Source organism: Phalacrocorax aristotelis, chromosome 5 (genome assembly GCF_949628215.1).
Source record: "Phalacrocorax aristotelis chromosome 5, bGulAri2.1, whole genome shotgun sequence".
NCBI lineage: Eukaryota > Metazoa > Chordata > Aves > Suliformes > Phalacrocoracidae > Phalacrocorax > Phalacrocorax aristotelis.
The window spans coordinates 10,515,592-10,532,116 of record NC_134280.1 but is presented as its reverse complement, the minus strand read 5'-3'; the positions used below and the strand labels follow the sequence as shown (position 1 = coordinate 10,532,116).

The following is a 16,525-nucleotide window of genomic DNA, read 5'->3' as shown; positions in this document are numbered from 1 at the left end:
TTTAGTACTGGCACCAAAACTAACAGCATTAGATAGCTATTCCCACGGCGAGACACACGTTCCCTCTGCCTAGCTGTGCATGTACTTTTAAGTGTTGTATTTAACATCACTTCCGTAGGTTACATTCATCCATTAGCATTAAGAACGATTGGTAGCACTGCTCCAAAATGTAAAAAGCATATGCAAAATGTCTGGGGTGACACAGCTGGTAAAGTCATGTCCCCTCCTTACATGCTGGGAGAGATAAAAAGGGAAGGCTGGCGTATGCCCATAGGTCCCTGCAGCAGCTCCCAGCCAGATGGCAGAGGTACAGAAGCTACGGAGGAAACGTTTCTTTGTTTTCTCTCCTCCTAGCTGCTGACAGCAGCCACGTTATAAGGGAGGCACGAGATGCACGAGATGTATTTCATGAGAGCCCGGCAGCCCAGCTCTTGGAATATTCTCTTGAAAACGGGCAACTTTCCATTTGACACCCTCAGGCTGGACTTGGGCAGGGAGGACCTGGAGTTTCCATTCCCTGGGACGACGCTCTCATGGAGAGGCTACAGATGAAAGGGAAAGGTTAAGCCTCCAGCAAAGCACATTTGCCGGCGTGTTTTTGACTGATGTTAGTGTCACGACTGGGTAAAATGATGGTTATTTCTACCTTGGCTGAAATTCCCCCAGTCAGACGCTTAGCAGGCCCAGAGCTCTGCATTTTGACTGCAGAGCTCAGGTTTTTGGGTCACACGTTGCCCCATCCAGCACAAAGACAGGTCGTCTCCATTCAGCCCCTGGCTCTTTCCAACTTTCATGTGCGTTGCCACCCTGCTGTGGGCACTGCATCTCAAATAGTGATGAAACCTCTCTTCCCGCCCTTTCTTCACCCCTGCCTGGAGGCTTTTTCATTACACATTTCTAAACCTCTATTTGTTATATCTTTTTTGAGACAGGGCACTGTGAATGGACGGTCTGTGAATACCAGAATAACCTGCAGTTCATATCCAGACCGGAACATTAATAAATAAAAATATATTAAGGGATTCCCTGCCATTCGGGGTGGGGTTCATATTCATACAGACTATTTGTATCTAAATCTCTATTTTCTGTATTGCAACTGAAGGTATCGGGCTTATTTTCCCCCAGCTCAAATACCCCCATTGCAGATTCAAAAGGGCAAATTTCAAAGGCTGCTCAGCATGCTAATTATGATAGAATCGCTGCCGATTTGATATTGCCTGCTTCTTTTTTCGTATTTCTAGACAGATGTTTTGTGCAACCAATATGCCAGCTCAATGGTCAAAATTATTATGAGATTGCTGATAGAAGGCAACTCAGTGTACTTTAAAAACCAGTATAATTTCTTAAAGAAAGAAGAAACCTATCAAACAAGGTTGTAATTGTATTTAATGCACATTTTGCTTTTAACAGCAATTTGCCAGTTTAAACAGCATAGACCTTACAATGCTTAATTAGTGAAGAGGTTATAGTGCTTATAAAGTTGTATCTAAAATATACCTATTCATTCTCTATTGAACTACATTTTTAAGACAATCTAATGGTAGAATTACATGCTATACAGTAGCAGCATATTCGCACCACTACAGTTAAGGCTGTGTCAGCATTTTCATCATGAACCTTTTTCAGGGTTTGAACACATCAGCCATAAAATTACAATGCAGTTTGAAAAAAAATACGGCATCCAAGATGTGAACCTTGTATCGACTTCAGTCAAATAATAAAAAAAATGAAAACACATATAATAAAGGACTCCACCCAAATTTATTTTGGATGATTGCTGCCTTTGCATAACATGCTCAAAATTTCCAAAACGAAATTTAAAAAAAGTTAGTGGACAGCACAGTCTAATCAGGTTTAGATGAATCTGAATGCAAAGTGCTGTAAAGTGGGCGCCACAGATGCACAACAACCACTTCTCACATACCACACATTTTAACATACACAAGGCTTCTTCTGTGTGAATATTTAGGCTGGCAGGTAAAGGCAGTTCTACCACCAAGTGCATAATAAAAACTACTCATCTCCAGTTGCGTACACTTATTGGTCACAATGAAAGTAAATGGTTTACCAAGTCAGCACACTGGCTATTGAGGTACCATGTTATTTCCTACATTTAGGGTAAGGAACATCTGAATTTTTATGCCATTCATGCCCTGGTAATTCAAGAGGGACTCATCACGCTGCCCACCAAGCTGAAGCCATTTGTTTAAGTAAAGAAGGCGGATGAGGCCAAATACTGTACGGAAAGGGACCCAACAGCTTCTTCAGTGAAATGCCCGAGCCTGCCTAAGGAAACTTACCCTTAGTTCATGCCCCAACAGTTTCTTGGTTTTATTAATCAAATGCTTCATATTGCCATATGGTTTAATTAAAAGAAAATCTCTAGTCAGCGATCTAGTTAAACATGTGCTACCTCTGCTTAAAAGCAAAGCGCATCTGTAACTGCTTTCCTGAAACATTACCCGATGAAGGTGCGCTTCAGGTGTTGAGTCGTCATGGAACCATAATAAGCTGATGAAACTTTGTGGAGCTGCAGAACCAAGCTCTTTATACATCATTTGCTTATTTATTATTTTTACACTTCCCCATTCAAGAAATTTTCCTTTTCTGACCACCTCTTTTGTTACAACGCTTTTGGAAGCACTCCATTGCATGCTTTTCAGACTTAGAGATAAGCATATAAGACTGAAAAAGTTGCCTATTTCAAGCTTTGTGTACAATGCATACACACATTTATTAATAAAAACTTGTCTAAACATCTATTTGTTCTTTGGACCAACTCCAGCCTCCCTAGGTGACTGTAACATGTCTTATAAACTTTTCACGGCAGATTTAGAAAATAGTACTTCAAGACAAAAAAGGAAAATGAATACATTAAAACATCGTCAGCACAGAGACAGAAAGGGGAAAACGAAGCAGAGACATCCCATGCCAAGTTCAGTGCTGGCACAGGTTAGCAGTGTCCTCTTGAAGGCTGCTTTCTGCCTGCTTGCACAAGTTCTTTTATCTCATGGTCTTAAAAGGGAGCTGCAAAGCCAAGACTAAATTCCAGGTATGACCCAAATATGGGTCACACACTAAAATCCTTCTTCTTAAGAGGGAACTGATTAGTACACAGCCTACTTCAGCTCTCTGTTCTATTAGACTTTCTGTACACAGATACCTGTAAAATAGGGGTAACAGCATCTCTACCACAGAAAATTGCTATGAAAACAAACGCATTTATGGTTGCCTGGACCATAAGCACAGCAATAAAGGCTACATCAGTACCTAAAATACAGCCTTGCCTCCTCCTGCCAATCCCTGAGAACAGAGCAGGTAGTAGACAAGAACTAGCAAGAGTAACATTGGTAACAGAGGGTTTTATGACACTATATGGTAGTGGCTGATTTAGTTCAGCAGAATTAAGTTTTGCAACAAAAACTCCCTATGTTGTTTTTTTTTTAAAGGATCAACACAAGTCAGCTTAAGAGATTATACAAGAATGACCCAAATTGTATCCTGTTACTCAACTCAACAAGTAGTTTCAGAATCCGTCCACTTCTGATGATGATCCACTTAAATTCCTATACAAACATGTATACTGGTTGTACCAGGGGAAAGCAGCAAATAAATTCCAGCCTCAGTTTCCATTTCTGTGCTCTGTGATACTGGGCATGTACCACAGACAAATTAAATGCTACAGCAATAACACATACAATCTGTATTAAGTTTCTTCACTGGTAATGTGAGCAAGAAGAATAATACAGTGTGTTAATAGGCAGAAATCAGTTACTTATTGCATCAAAGCTCACCTGTAATCCATGACTTTCATAAAGATATTACAGGCTATCATCATGGAAAGACATGATCTTCATTCCTATATTTGAATCCCACCTTTCACTGCGCTATGAAGAACAAATCCCTCAAAACTTTCAAAATTAAGTGAAACAGAACTTTCAGCTACAGAAACGTAGTGCAAAGATACTGTTTGGCACTGCAACATTATGGACAGACAAGAACTTACGGTAAACTCAGTTTAGATTTGGAAAAAAGAATCCTATGATTGAACCAGTATCGTCAAGTGTATTGCATACTATCTTAACTTCACAGTAATCAAAATCAGACATCAAGGTTTCTATAGAAGCAGCAATCACAGATTGCAGTAAATTATACCACTCAAGGGAAAAAAATTGCATTTTGGCAATTTCATGGTCAAGTGTTCCTTATGCTCCTCCAACAATCCTTTGTCAGATATTTTCCTCTTTAAAAGGTGCATATTGTTTCTCCTCAGTCCTCATGAGACTTCTCAGCAATGACTTTGCATTCATACTGAAAAACAGAAATTAACAAAATTGCTAATATTAATTTACATAACTAATGAAAAAGACTGCTACGAAGGGGATTTTTCTACAGAACACGTGTTAAAATAGCTTAGCTTACACTTCACCCAGGTAAGTTTGGTCTCTCTAAGTTTTGCACACAAACTGCTGGCTGCAGTTTCTGTCTCCTTGAGCAGCAGAAAGAGCAGTTCAGACTTAGGGGGTGGTCTGACTTCTCCCCATACAGAGGAGCTCTTATTTAGCTCCTGGTCCTGAAAGGACTAGAAGTATGCAGCTGAGAGTGTACACAGCAGAGTCATGGGATGTGCTCTGAATAACAGTACTAACGGCTTACTAACTACATCAAAAAGCAATGATTACTGATTTCCACCTTATTGCACATCCACAAGTCAAATAGCTGGTTGGTATAGATGAAGGAAGGAATAGCATGTAAATTATAACTTTGACTAGAAGGCAATTGACCCTCCTTCCAAACCTACCATTGCCAGCTGCCTGCCGATATTGCCCATAGTTATTCCACCAGCAAAAAATATACATGGCAACCAGGAACGGACATAAAGGAAATCTGGAGATGTGTATCTATAAAAGAACACATGTTTTTGAGCTCAACGTTGTGCAATACATAAAGTCCTCCAATCACATGAAAATCCACAAATTTAACTATTAGGACATTTCAACTAGAAAAGACGTATTACTGAAATTTAATTACTTGCAGCAAATAACAAAGAAAGCTTCTTATTGATTATAATCCCATTTCTTCAACTAAAAAAGCATGTTACTTTGTTGGTAAGGTAGCAATTTTATTGAAATAAGCAACCTCCAACTAGAAATCTCACTTACACATAAAAGCTTACATGAGGAGTCCAATTTATGTTACGCTCAAAATCAAGCGCTGGCAACTTTGGAAATCAAGTCAAATTCTACCCTTTCAGTTATTCTGATTTTATGTTATAGCTTCAGGAGACTATCATTTAACCCTAAAGGAGTAAATACTTACTGATAAACTCCATTGTAGACCAGAAGTTGTGACACCAGTGTGGCCAGGAAAGCGATTCCTACTCCAAGACCAAAGCCACTTCGTGATCTATCAAAAGTCCACCACAGTCCAATTGACAGGGCTGCCAATGTGAGAGACAACTGGATATTGTTGGCAAAATCCACTTTCTGTGCTGATTGTTAAGGATAAGCTTGGAAATATCATATACAAGTGTAAAGCAGTTTTCTTCATTCTGTTTATTATATTTTGACAAAACAACAAAAAATAAAACTCAAAAAATACAGCACTAGCAGCATCAGCTGTAACACTTAATTGCTCTTTTGTTTTATTTAAATGCTAATTTACATTCAGCTAAACATTAGAAATAATGTTATCTAAAAAACAAAATGTAAATAATATCACTGTGAAGGTATTCACGTAAATCAACATTGAAAATCAGTTTTGTCAACTCTCTGATAGAAGTGTGAAGTCACTCCAGGTATCTTTGTAGTGTTTCACATTCTTCAAAATGCTTTGGAAATACAAACTCATTCTCACTACTCCTGTCCAAAACAGATTATTAAAAAGGAGTCTGTCAAGTTCCATAAGCCTGAAAGCAAATCTATGGTATGACAACACAAAAACACTGCCCTATTTTCTCATAAATGCCTGGAGAGAGACCTAGAGGAAAATGAGAAAGAAGTTCAACTAACTGAAATAAATAATTGCAGGATGAAAATCAATAGCATCAGAAAAAATGTCAAACATGACCCAAAACCACACCAAATATGGTCATGTGCAGAACTGGTAATAAGCTGAAAAGAAAGCAGTCTGGACAGCTGTCAAGAAGGAAATACAGACAGTACATGAATGATGTCCTGGAATATGCGCAACAGCTGGTAGAAGACTGCGAGAAGGTTTGCTATAAATAATCTGACCCATACAGAAAGAAGCTGTCAATTCTCATGTATTTCTTAAAAAGCAGTGAAGTTGCACGTGCTTACACAACAGGTACAGTCCAGGTTGGCAAGAACCATAGGACCACATTAGTGCCTCTTCGGCAAGCAGAGCAAGGTTTGCGAGGGACAGTGAGAATGACTCTGAACCTTGGCAGCTCCAGCTCACCCAGCCATACTGGATAGGTTAGCTGGTGGGAACAAAACCAAACAACAACAAAACCCATCTAAGGGCCAAGCCACCTCAGTAAGAATTCAGCCAGCTCTCACATCTTACACTTAATTTGCCATCTTTTCCTGGAAATGAGGAGATTCAGTAACACGCAATAGGAATTTCTTAGCACAGTTTCTGCAAACCGCGCTGGAGCTGACACTGAGGGAGATGAGAGTTCCAGAGAGGACCAGCTACCTGACAGAGGAGGCACTAGACATGACTACACAAAACCGCTAAGATTCACAGCACTGCCAGTAAGGTGTGTCAGTCCACGTGAAAAACACCCTGTCACCCAGCATGTCCCCAGCTGCTTCAGAGGGAACAGACGCCGGTTTTGAGCACTCTTGTGCAAGAACCTAACTGTGTAGCTATTCAGATAGAAAGAGGATAATGTACTGCAACATGCTGACTGACTTCTCTTTGCTTTTACTTATTGACCACAGCAATGGTAACTACTCTCTCAGCATGAAGGCATCATTTGCAGAATGGGGTAACAACGCTTACGTGCTTTGTGTAGTCCTTGGTATTACATGCTCCTGAGCTTTCCCCATTCTTTTTGCAAAGTGCATGTGCTTCACTGATGACCTCAAGACTGGGCTTCAACCTCTCACTACAGTGTTAAAAGGACATCAACCCTTGGAACGTCTTAAAGCACTTTTCTGTAATACCTACCACATAAATATTTCCCTGCACTTAGTTTAATTATTCAAAGAAAATACACGCTGTAAGCAAGACAAGGCCAATATTGAGACATTTCTAATAAAAAGGTTTTTCAGAACAAAAAGACGTGAGACTTATCACCTCCAATACTGCTATGACAGTTTAAAACTGACACATACTCTGCATTTCCCTTGCAAAAATGCTGCTCATTACATCTTTAACAACAGCTCACCATAAGTGAATATGTGAGCTTTGTTTTAGTGGAAACACATTTGTTATCACCAATTTCTTTAGAACATAGGATACAGCGCTGGCATGATTTATTCCCACAAAGACAGCTACACATCGCATTACACTGGACCATTCTCTCTTAAATTTATGTGGCTCTCCCAGGTGCCTGTCCATGCATGGATACAATAACCCAATCACAGCTGTGGAGACAGGGAAGAAAAAAGGCCCAGAAGTTAAAGCACTGGCAATATTTAACTAAAATAAAGGCTATCTAGACTTTGGCAATTATTGTGACTACCAAAACAGATATTTTAAGGATAAATAGTACAAAACATACATTGTAAAAGAAGAGGAATTTCAAACAATTTCATTCTTTAAGAAAGCCCCATAAAACTTGTTCAGCATCTTCAACTGCTGCAGCAGTGACCCAGCAGAAGTAGCAAAACAGAAACAATTTGAACTAGGGGCAGAGGATGAAAGAGCTCTGCACCCTACCACAACCTGCAGTCTCGCACTGTAGTTCATAAAGAGCAGTAATAACTTGCACACTGGCACTTCTGAAAAATCACACATATCAAACATATGTATTTGATGCAAAACTGCAAAACAAATATCACAGTAAGAGCAGAGTGCGGTTTATAATGTCAACATTGTGTGTTGTCTTTTGTTGTTGTTATAAGCAATTCTTATTTGGATAATATTTTTCTCTTCTTCAATGCTACTATAAAGGCTCACACAGAGAGGGGAAGCCAAGAACCTACGGCAGCTGTTGAATACAAAAAGCAAACAGGACTTTCAGCCCCAGGGAACTGCTCTGCTCTTTGAACATTTCTTCATATATGCATTCTCTACTACTATTGCAGCTGAAAAGACTGTTACCAACACAGCTGAGGAATAACACTGGTGCTTAATGTTAAACTGGTACTGTAGGAGCAGGGCAGAGCCTGAGTCACGAGTACAGACACCAGTGCCCTCAGCCTGGCATGCTGTTGGAGGTATGTTACGCCAAATGCTGTTTATTCTGCTGGAGAGGAAACTGATCCCCAGGATTCAAGAAAATAAATCACCAGTAAAGCTGGAGAGGAAAAAATGAAAAACCTCCCCATGCAATTTTCTTGCCAAAGGCATTGGGCCAAACTGATGACTAATAACAGTGACGGATGAAAGGACTTCTCTGAAAGCAGCCTTGATCACCACCGATTATAAATATGCAAAATACCTTTATTCTGTTCATAATAATAAACCATACTGCAGAGAGACATTCGTGTCAATTCCAGGAAGGCTGTGCAAATATGAATGGTAAGAAAATGGGTGAATTATCAGCATTCACCACAGAGGTTCCCTGTATGTATGCTAGCAGAGATTATCTAAGGAAAGAAAATTCAGAAGACTGATAATGAAAAAGAAAGAACTCTCACACCTCAACAGGGGTCACTCCTGCTGTGAAAAGCCAATTAAAGCAGCAATATCTTTAAATCAGGTGGCTTAATTTTAAGCGGTGTAAATACCTAGCAGGTAACTGGCTACATTCTACAAGCCGTATCCAGTCTTTCCACCAAAACCACCAATCCATCAGAACCAGAAAGGCTCACAAGTTTCTTCTGAGAATGGCAAGACCTAGCCTTCACAACTTCCCCATATGGTACAGCCTGATGCAAACAGCTGCAGTGCAAACATTACAGTGAACATTGCAGACCTTATGTGTTGCTGCTGCAAGTTGGGATTCCGTCATTTCAGCCCCCACTACTTCACATATAAAAGATCAAACCTTTACCAGATATGTTTAAGACAATCAGTTTAAAGCGTAGAAGAAAAATACAGGAAATGCAGTATATAATCCAATAACTAATCCACGGTCTCAGCAGGATAACAGAAGGAGGACTAAGACAACTAGCAGATAAAGCAGGTGTGTAACTGCCGCCATAATACACCAAATGCATCTCCCCAGTAGAACAAAACTGGCAGGTTCAGAGAGATATTTGGAGCCTTTCCTTTCAAATCGAGCTACTCTATGATATCTGGGGTCTAGTATTTCAACAATGTATCAAAAAGAAAGCAATTCGATGACTGGGAAAACAGACTTAAATATTATCATTAGCAAAACAGTGATGCCAACTCAAAAGTTAGGTTATTGACTCATATTAATACCCAGAAACATGAGCTTCTCAATCTTACTAAAACTGATCTCTAGGGAAATACCACCTTTACTGTAAAAATTTGCTAAAGCAGAATCCTCCAGTACTGGCTGCTAAGAATATTCCCTTAGTAAAGCATAAAACTGACCCATGGGATCAGTGATCTTCAGAGCCAAGTAAAAAGCCACATTCCATCAGGCTTGTAACATGGAATAAGCCTTGATACTTAAAGATGAAAGAAGAGGGAAAAGGGACATTTCTTACTACTTAGAGCAGACATCTCACTTAAACCAGCTAAACATGCAAAAGTCTCAACTCCCTACGTGGTCACGTGAGAAATGGGGCATGTTCACATCATCTGACTTGATACATGAGCCTAACCAAGGTGCTCTGTTCTGCAACGTGCCTCAACAGCTGCAAAGCGCATGCCTGGCCTCAGCTCCCTGAGACACAGTCAGGACCCCCTGCTTTACGGAGCTAAAGCAATACCTCGAACTGGAATGAGTAACAAATGGAAAGCTGGACCACAAAAGGGAGCATAACTCAGGGTGGTTTGCTGCACTCAAAACAAGGTACTGTGGGCTTCACCATCTGGCACGTCCAGGGTATTTGCAAGGGCTGCCTGTAGAGAACACTCCTGTAATCCAGCCTCAAGGTTACAAGTGGCACCACCTTCTAAAGTCTGTTGAACTTGCACTTGAACCCAGCAGAAAAAGCAAAGGTTATGCTCTGCTAAAAATATTACAGTAGAACAAGTTCGCAGAACAACAATTTCTGGCCACATGCATGCATATTTGTGTGTAAACAGGGGGATCAGAAAGATCGTACTAGCTCAAAAAGGGCAGTGATGCTGGCAGGGAAATTTTTATCTTCCACACCTCTCAGTTTTTTGTAACTATAACACTACTTATCCACCCTTTCATCTCCATGCCAGGCATACTTACACAACTGAACTTACCTGAAGCTGTGCCACAACAAGGTGGTACCCACCAAGCTGAGGAGAAGATGCTTGTGATCACATCAGGGGGGAAGAGAGTAACGTTTCTCTGGATCTGAAGCAAGTTTAATACTAATGCAAGAAATACGCCAATAAAAAACAGCACTATGCCACGAATTACCAAATTCATGCCACGACTGGTTACAGATGAAATGTATGGGCCACACTTTTTTGGTAAGGTTGGCATTGCATCATTTTCTGCCATGACTTCTTATGTTCTCTGAGACATCCAGCAGGCTCACTGAGGAGGATTCACTTGCAATCAGTATTTTGACTCTCCTCAATTAGGAGATACCCAAACCCTGAAAAATAATTTTAAAAGGGTGAAAAATACAGGTATAAGAAACATCAAATATATTTATCTTAAAGAAATTGGATATTGAGTTAAAAAAATATGGCTATTATATTTTTCTGAATTTTCTGAGTCATCTGAGAGCAGAACCAACCACAGCTGCAAAAATGCCTTACAAAGAAAACAGGTTTTACAAACAGCATTGCCTACTAGGAGACAGAGGAGGAAGAAACATGTGGGATGGGACAACTAGGAATGTGAACCACAGAGAAGAGGTGAGGAAGTAAGAAAGGCTTGCTTTGCAGCAACAACAAACTGTTTTTCTCCCCTCCTTTAAGCAACAACTGGAGATTATGTAATTCAGAAGCAAGAAAACACAGCCCTTAGTTTCAAGTCAGCCACAGAGGTTCACAGATCTCTCTCCTTGAAGACACCAGAAAACACTTCTCAACTGGAAAGGAGCTCCCCTTGCCCGTGCACTAGGTAGCATCCTAGATGAGTAACTCTGTCCGCACTACAGGAATGGCAGAGTTCCCATCCCAAACACTCTCTTTAAAAAAACCTGTCCATCAGGAGTCTTGTTACACATGGATTCAGTGCCACGTTCGTGTATAACAATGATTTTGATCGACAGCTTAGTCATCTGGAACTTAAGAAAAAAAGCCCTGACATTGTTTTTAAATTTCAAACTGCCAACTGGTGGCAGCTTTTGTCAACTCTTACTTATGGCCACAGCGGGCACAAGGGTAGCCAAGCTGGCACATCCGTTCCCCTTCCTCTCCGGCTTCAGCGGATCCTGAGGAAGCTCTCTGAAGATGCAGCAGCAGTGCAGAGGATGCAGCATTCACTTTTGCTGATTGAAAGCCAAAGGGAAGTTAAATACATCCAGGCTAGTTAAGATACTAGAGGTAACTGCACAGAAGATGCAATGCCATGCCGTGGCATCCTCCATCACTCAGAAAACGTTCCAAAGGGCAAAACAAAAGAGGAAAAAAAAAAAGTTCAGATCACATGTAACTTCCCGCTGGCAGTTTGAGGAGGCAGTGGAGTCCTCCTAAGAATACACAATCTCTTCCACGCGACCAATTCTCTGCGTTATGTGTAATCATGAACACATCTTGGGGGGGAAAAGAGGGCAACCATGGTGCCTGGCTTCTTAGTCAGCTTCCTGACTCACACTGAATAGATGTCTACATCAAGGCTGGCGCTGGCACTGCAACACACTTCCCTCAAGCAAAAAGGAGTGCTCCAGATTTTTTTTTCCCCTCCTCTGCATGGCATGGCAGCAGAGCTTGGATAATACATTTAGCCTCCAGGAAAGAAAGCATGGAGTCACAAACACATCTCTATTTCAGCTGAGAGTCTCCCCTGTCCCTGGCTGCTTCGCCCACCATGTGATGACAGAAATCCCCAGAACTTAGAGAAGCGTTGTCAATACATGGCAGTGGAGACTGTAGGTCCCAATCACAAACTCCCCATGAATACTGTAACTAATGGGGGCTTTTAAACTGTTACATCCCTTCTTTGCTTTAGCTTGCCTAGGAAAACAAGCTAAACTCTTGACTCCCCACTTATTTCAGCATCCTCACAGTTCTGAGCACTTCCTGAAGTCTACACATCCCTTTGTTTTTAATGCATGACCAGAGCTGATGTATCACAGCCCCTGGTTTGGCTTCACAGCCTTGTACAAGAAAGTTGACAGTTTTGTGTCTCTCTAAAAAGAGCTGTTCGGCTGCACACTGAGGATCACAATTTCTTTTTTCAGTGTCATAAAGCAGTTGCTCACATCCTGTGACCTACTACTACATGCAAGTCTCTCTTCTTTCCTGTTACTGAACTCCTTGTTCCTTGGTACCAGCCCCAAACCTGGCACGCCAAATTTCAGCCTACAGGTATTATTTACCCTGACACTCAACATCACCCCATATTTCTTGTAGAATATCTCAGTCCTCTTTGGCCCTGCAAATGGTTCCCAGCTTTGGGTCATCAGCAAACATCATTACTGCATCCTCTTTTGTGCACTAAGGTCATCAACTAAAATACTGAGCGAGACTAGCCCAAGTCCCTGTCTTTGATGAAATCTATTAATAATTTCCCCTTGGTTATCATTTCTCCATTTTATACTATCTCCTGATATCTCCCTCTAACAAGACTCTGCTTCTTGTCATTCTTCAAATACAATAATCTCCAATTTAATTAAGAATCATCAACTGTCCCACATGGCAATACTTTTTTTTTTTTCCTAGAAATGCTGATGATCAAATAACAGAACAATTTTATTCTGGTATAAACCACTTTCAGAATCTAAAACCTGCATTTACCCAATTTCCATTTATTTAAATCGTCATTCGGCAAATGTATGATATTTAATTATGAAGGCTTATCAAAATGCAACAGGACTTCGCTATGCAAGGAAATCACTTACTGATTTTATACAACCACTGCAGCTGCAAGTCATTCAAGGCACCAGCAACAGATTTTTACTACGAGGTGAAGAGCCCGTCCACAGCAAGGGCACTTGGGCGGGTACACATCAGTGAATGTTTATTAGTAGTAATGCAAGGTCCCAAATTATCATGACACAGTATTTTCCATCCTGGTTGCTCACCCTATACGTATTTATCCTATAAGTTTTATCCCAGTTTCCAAATTTTCTCCGCTCATGGGCTTCGAGACCTTCTGGCATGCCACAAACAGAGCAATGGGGGAAGGGAGCAAGGTGACCAACACCCATGTAAAGATTCTTCAGTGCCTTGGGCAGCCTGGGTTCACGAAGCTCAGGCACAGCAAAGGTATTTACTACTACCGCCTTTTGTGTAAATGGAAGTTAAAATCTCCAAAGAAGACATCACCTTCTTCTGGACTGGGAGGCTAGTGTGCCTGCAGACAGAGGAGACCGTGTCGCTCGCTCTCCTTTTAAGCCTTGTGTTATTACTGAGGGTTTCCACTCAGATGGGAATAGTTCACATATTGAACCAACACTACTACTGAGGCTTCATCTCTCAGGAATGCATATTCAAAACTGTAACCACACTGGAAGCTACAGGCTTGGCACCACCACAAAGTCTCAGCTGCAGTTTCCCTCCTCGGTGGCACACGGCTCCAACCCAAGCTTTTTAACATACCATGCGAGAGCATTATATATGATTCGTAAGGCAACCACGCAATGTCTGGCATCGTGCAGAAAAGTTAACAAGTAAATTATCACCCTAGACATTGTCGAAACACTTAAGTCACCTAACTGTCTTCTAATTAGGAGATGCATCCTGCAAGCGCGCCCCAGCGCTCTCCCTGCTCACGAAGAGCCTTCTGCTGCACGCGATTCACAACTTCTGACATGACACAGGCACATTAAGAGCAACGCAGTGTAACGGGGGCCAAGAAAGAGAAGGTTTATTTAAGCAACACCGCACAGGAGATGGCAAAAATGGTGAAACAAGAAACCATCTGTCTTTGGCGAGGCAACGCCAAAAGCCAACCCCCCCTTTCTCCGGGCACTAGTAGAGGGGGCGCGGCCCTCCCGGCCGGTCCGCTCCGGGTGACCCGGGCCCGAGGAGTCCCTCCCGCCCGCCCGGGCATCAAGGCAGTCGCTTCAGACCGGGCTTGGCGCCTCCAGCCTAGGCCGGGCCCACTAAGCAGCGCCCGCGGAGGAGCCGCAGGCCCGGCAGCGCAGGGCCCAGCCCCCAGGCAGCCGGCCCGGCCCGGCCCCGCCAGGCGGGAGGTTCAACCGCTGCCCAGGGTGGGAACGGCGCCCGCCGTCCCGTCCCGTCCCGCCCCTCCCCTCGCTCCGCTGCAGCCCCCGCCCCGGGACAGGCGGCCGGGCACCCCGCCGCAGCGCCGCGCCCCAGCAGCCCGGCCGCGGCGGGGCCCGGCGCCACCCCCGCCCCGAGGCAGGGCGCCGGGGCTGCCGGGGGCTCGGCCGCCCGCGGGGAGGACGGGGCCGGGGGGCGCCACTGCCCGCCCGGCTCGGCTCGGCCCGGCCCGGCGCGTCTCCCGGCGCGTCCCCCCGCGCCTCCCACAGCCCCATCCCGCCCCCTCCCCGCGGGAGCCGCCGCAGCCCCGGGACTCACTGGGCTTCCGCCATCTTCTCCGCGCCAGTCCCCGCCCCGCGCAGCCTCCGCAGCGCCCCGCCGAGCCGCTGACGGGGGCGGGCGGCCGAGCGGGGCCTGGACCTGGGCCCAGGGGCACCGGCGGCGTCCCCGTAGGCCGAGCCCAGCCGAGCCCGGCGCGGCGCGGCGGTGCGGGCTTAGCGCTGAGGGCTGGCGGCCCCGGGCAGCGTGCGTGCGGAGCAGCTTACAGTAACTTCAGAAGGGGTCTGTCTGATCTGCACGGCGCTGCTCCTCTTTGGAAAGGGGGTTTCCGACCCAAATAAAGACATACGCCGTTAGCCTTTTTCTGCCACGCTTATGCTTCCAGCTGAGCTGGGCTTAGCGAGGCAGGGCTGTGACATACCCCCGTCACGCGTTTCGGTCGCCGAAAACGGACAGATGAAATGCTTGTTTCTCAGCTGAAACTGCTGGCCTGGCCCGGCTCTCCCGAGCACCTCATTCTGCAAGGGCTTTCACATCCGTGTAACATTATTGATTGGGGCAAAAAATGACACAGCTCGTTACTCCAGAAACCACATTTTCATCATCAGTCTGGGGCCTCCTGGGAAGAGCGTACAATGTGAAGCAGAAGACAACTTGCTTTAACCTGTCCTAACGAGTAGTAAGGGCATCACAATATAAAAATACCATTTATAGTATATATGCGAGGAGGGGTATAAGAGAATAATGCAGTTTATTCATTTATATACCATATTAATTTAACATATTAATTATTAATCTTCTGTTAATGAACTTTCTCCTTTGCCTTTGCACTAATAATGAATACAATTTATTAAAAATATTTGCACATTGCATTCCCTTAAGCTTAGTATTTCATTGCAAAGACTTTGATAGCGCTTTCTGTATTACAGGGTATGCAGTGATTCAGTGCAGATCCCGTTACAGTGCCCAGAATAATGACTGGATAGGATGGGATTTGTAACTGTACTTGCCATAGTGGCATCTTCAGTGATAACTGGTTTCTTTGTGCTGGTATGTTGTGAACAACAGTTTCACCAGACATGTATCAACTCAGAGGAGAGTATATAGGTCTATAATACACATAGTAAGAATGGAAAAGGGAGAGATTTACAGCAGCAGAAACCCATTGTGGTTTTGATGAGCAATAAATGAATTTTTAAGTCATTCAACTTTGGTTTTGGTCACACAGAAACAAAATATTTTTATTCTCAGTGTTCCCAACCGCGGTGCTTGCCCTGTCTGCAGTTTAGATAGCTACTTTGCTGTACTTGATCTCCAAATTTTGGATCGAGAAAGACAAAAGGGTTTTTTAATACAATAAAATAGCTTTCCCTAACATCAGATAAACACCTTTCACCAGCCACATGCCTGAGGCAGAGCAAAGCACCCTTTCTCTTTGTGCCTTTAAGACCAGAACCATCAGAAAGCCTGAAAGCAGAAATTCTGTGAACGTGAAGTATGTGCATTAGAGAGGAAAGCATGGCATAGGTAGATGGAGACCGCAAATGATTGCTGGGTCTTTCCTTCTCTAGACGTGTATATATAGTCAGGTTTATATTGTCTATAAATTTATATAGTCTATAAATAAATTCAGATTAATTATAGTCAGGTCTACTACTGTGTTTGGTACTATAAAATTACAAAAGCTTAATTCCTACAAAAAATAAACTAA

The 16,525-nt window shown here is 43.0% G+C and overlaps 1 protein-coding gene across 5 annotated transcripts; it reads right to left on the bottom strand.

Moving 5' to 3' along the window:
• Positions 1 to 1,368: 1,368 nt before the first annotated feature.
• On the bottom strand, positions 1,369 to 15,346 carry INSIG2 (insulin induced gene 2). 5 transcript variants are annotated; one of them, XM_075092922.1, is made up of 7 exons: positions 14,854 to 15,219; positions 11,507 to 11,636; positions 10,453 to 10,793; positions 7,435 to 7,559; positions 5,320 to 5,486; positions 4,802 to 4,901; positions 1,369 to 4,311 (listed from the first exon to the last, which is right to left on the bottom strand). In XM_075092922.1, exons 3-7 carry the CDS (start codon positions 10,694 to 10,696, stop codon positions 4,270 to 4,272), a joined length of 678 nt encoding a protein of 225 aa, XP_074949023.1. In that variant the 5' UTR covers positions 10,697 to 10,793; positions 11,507 to 11,636; positions 14,854 to 15,219; the 3' UTR covers positions 1,369 to 4,269. The 5 variants fall into 5 exon arrangements, with proteins under 5 accessions (XP_074949023.1, XP_074949022.1, XP_074949024.1 ...); XM_075092921.1 differs by lacking the exons at positions 11,507 to 11,636; positions 14,854 to 15,219 and adding an exon at positions 15,236 to 15,346; XM_075092923.1 differs by lacking the exons at positions 11,507 to 11,636; positions 14,854 to 15,219 and adding an exon at positions 15,236 to 15,344 and having other exon boundaries at positions 10,613 to 10,793.
• Positions 15,347 to 16,525: the final 1,179 nt, after the last annotated feature.

Coding starts and splice junctions, on each gene's coding strand:
- INSIG2 (XM_075092921.1), bottom strand. CDS start 10,696: ATGGCAGAAAATGATGCAATGCCAACCTTACCAAAAAAGTGTGGCCCA. Junction 7,560..10,452: donor TTGTTGTGGCACAGCTTCAG/GTAAGTTCAGTT, acceptor CTGTCTCCACAG/CTGTGATTGGGTTATTGTAT. Junction 4,312..4,801: donor TCGGCAGGCAGCTGGCAATG/GTAGGTTTGGAA, acceptor TCTGTTTTTCAG/TATGAATGCAAAGTCATTGC.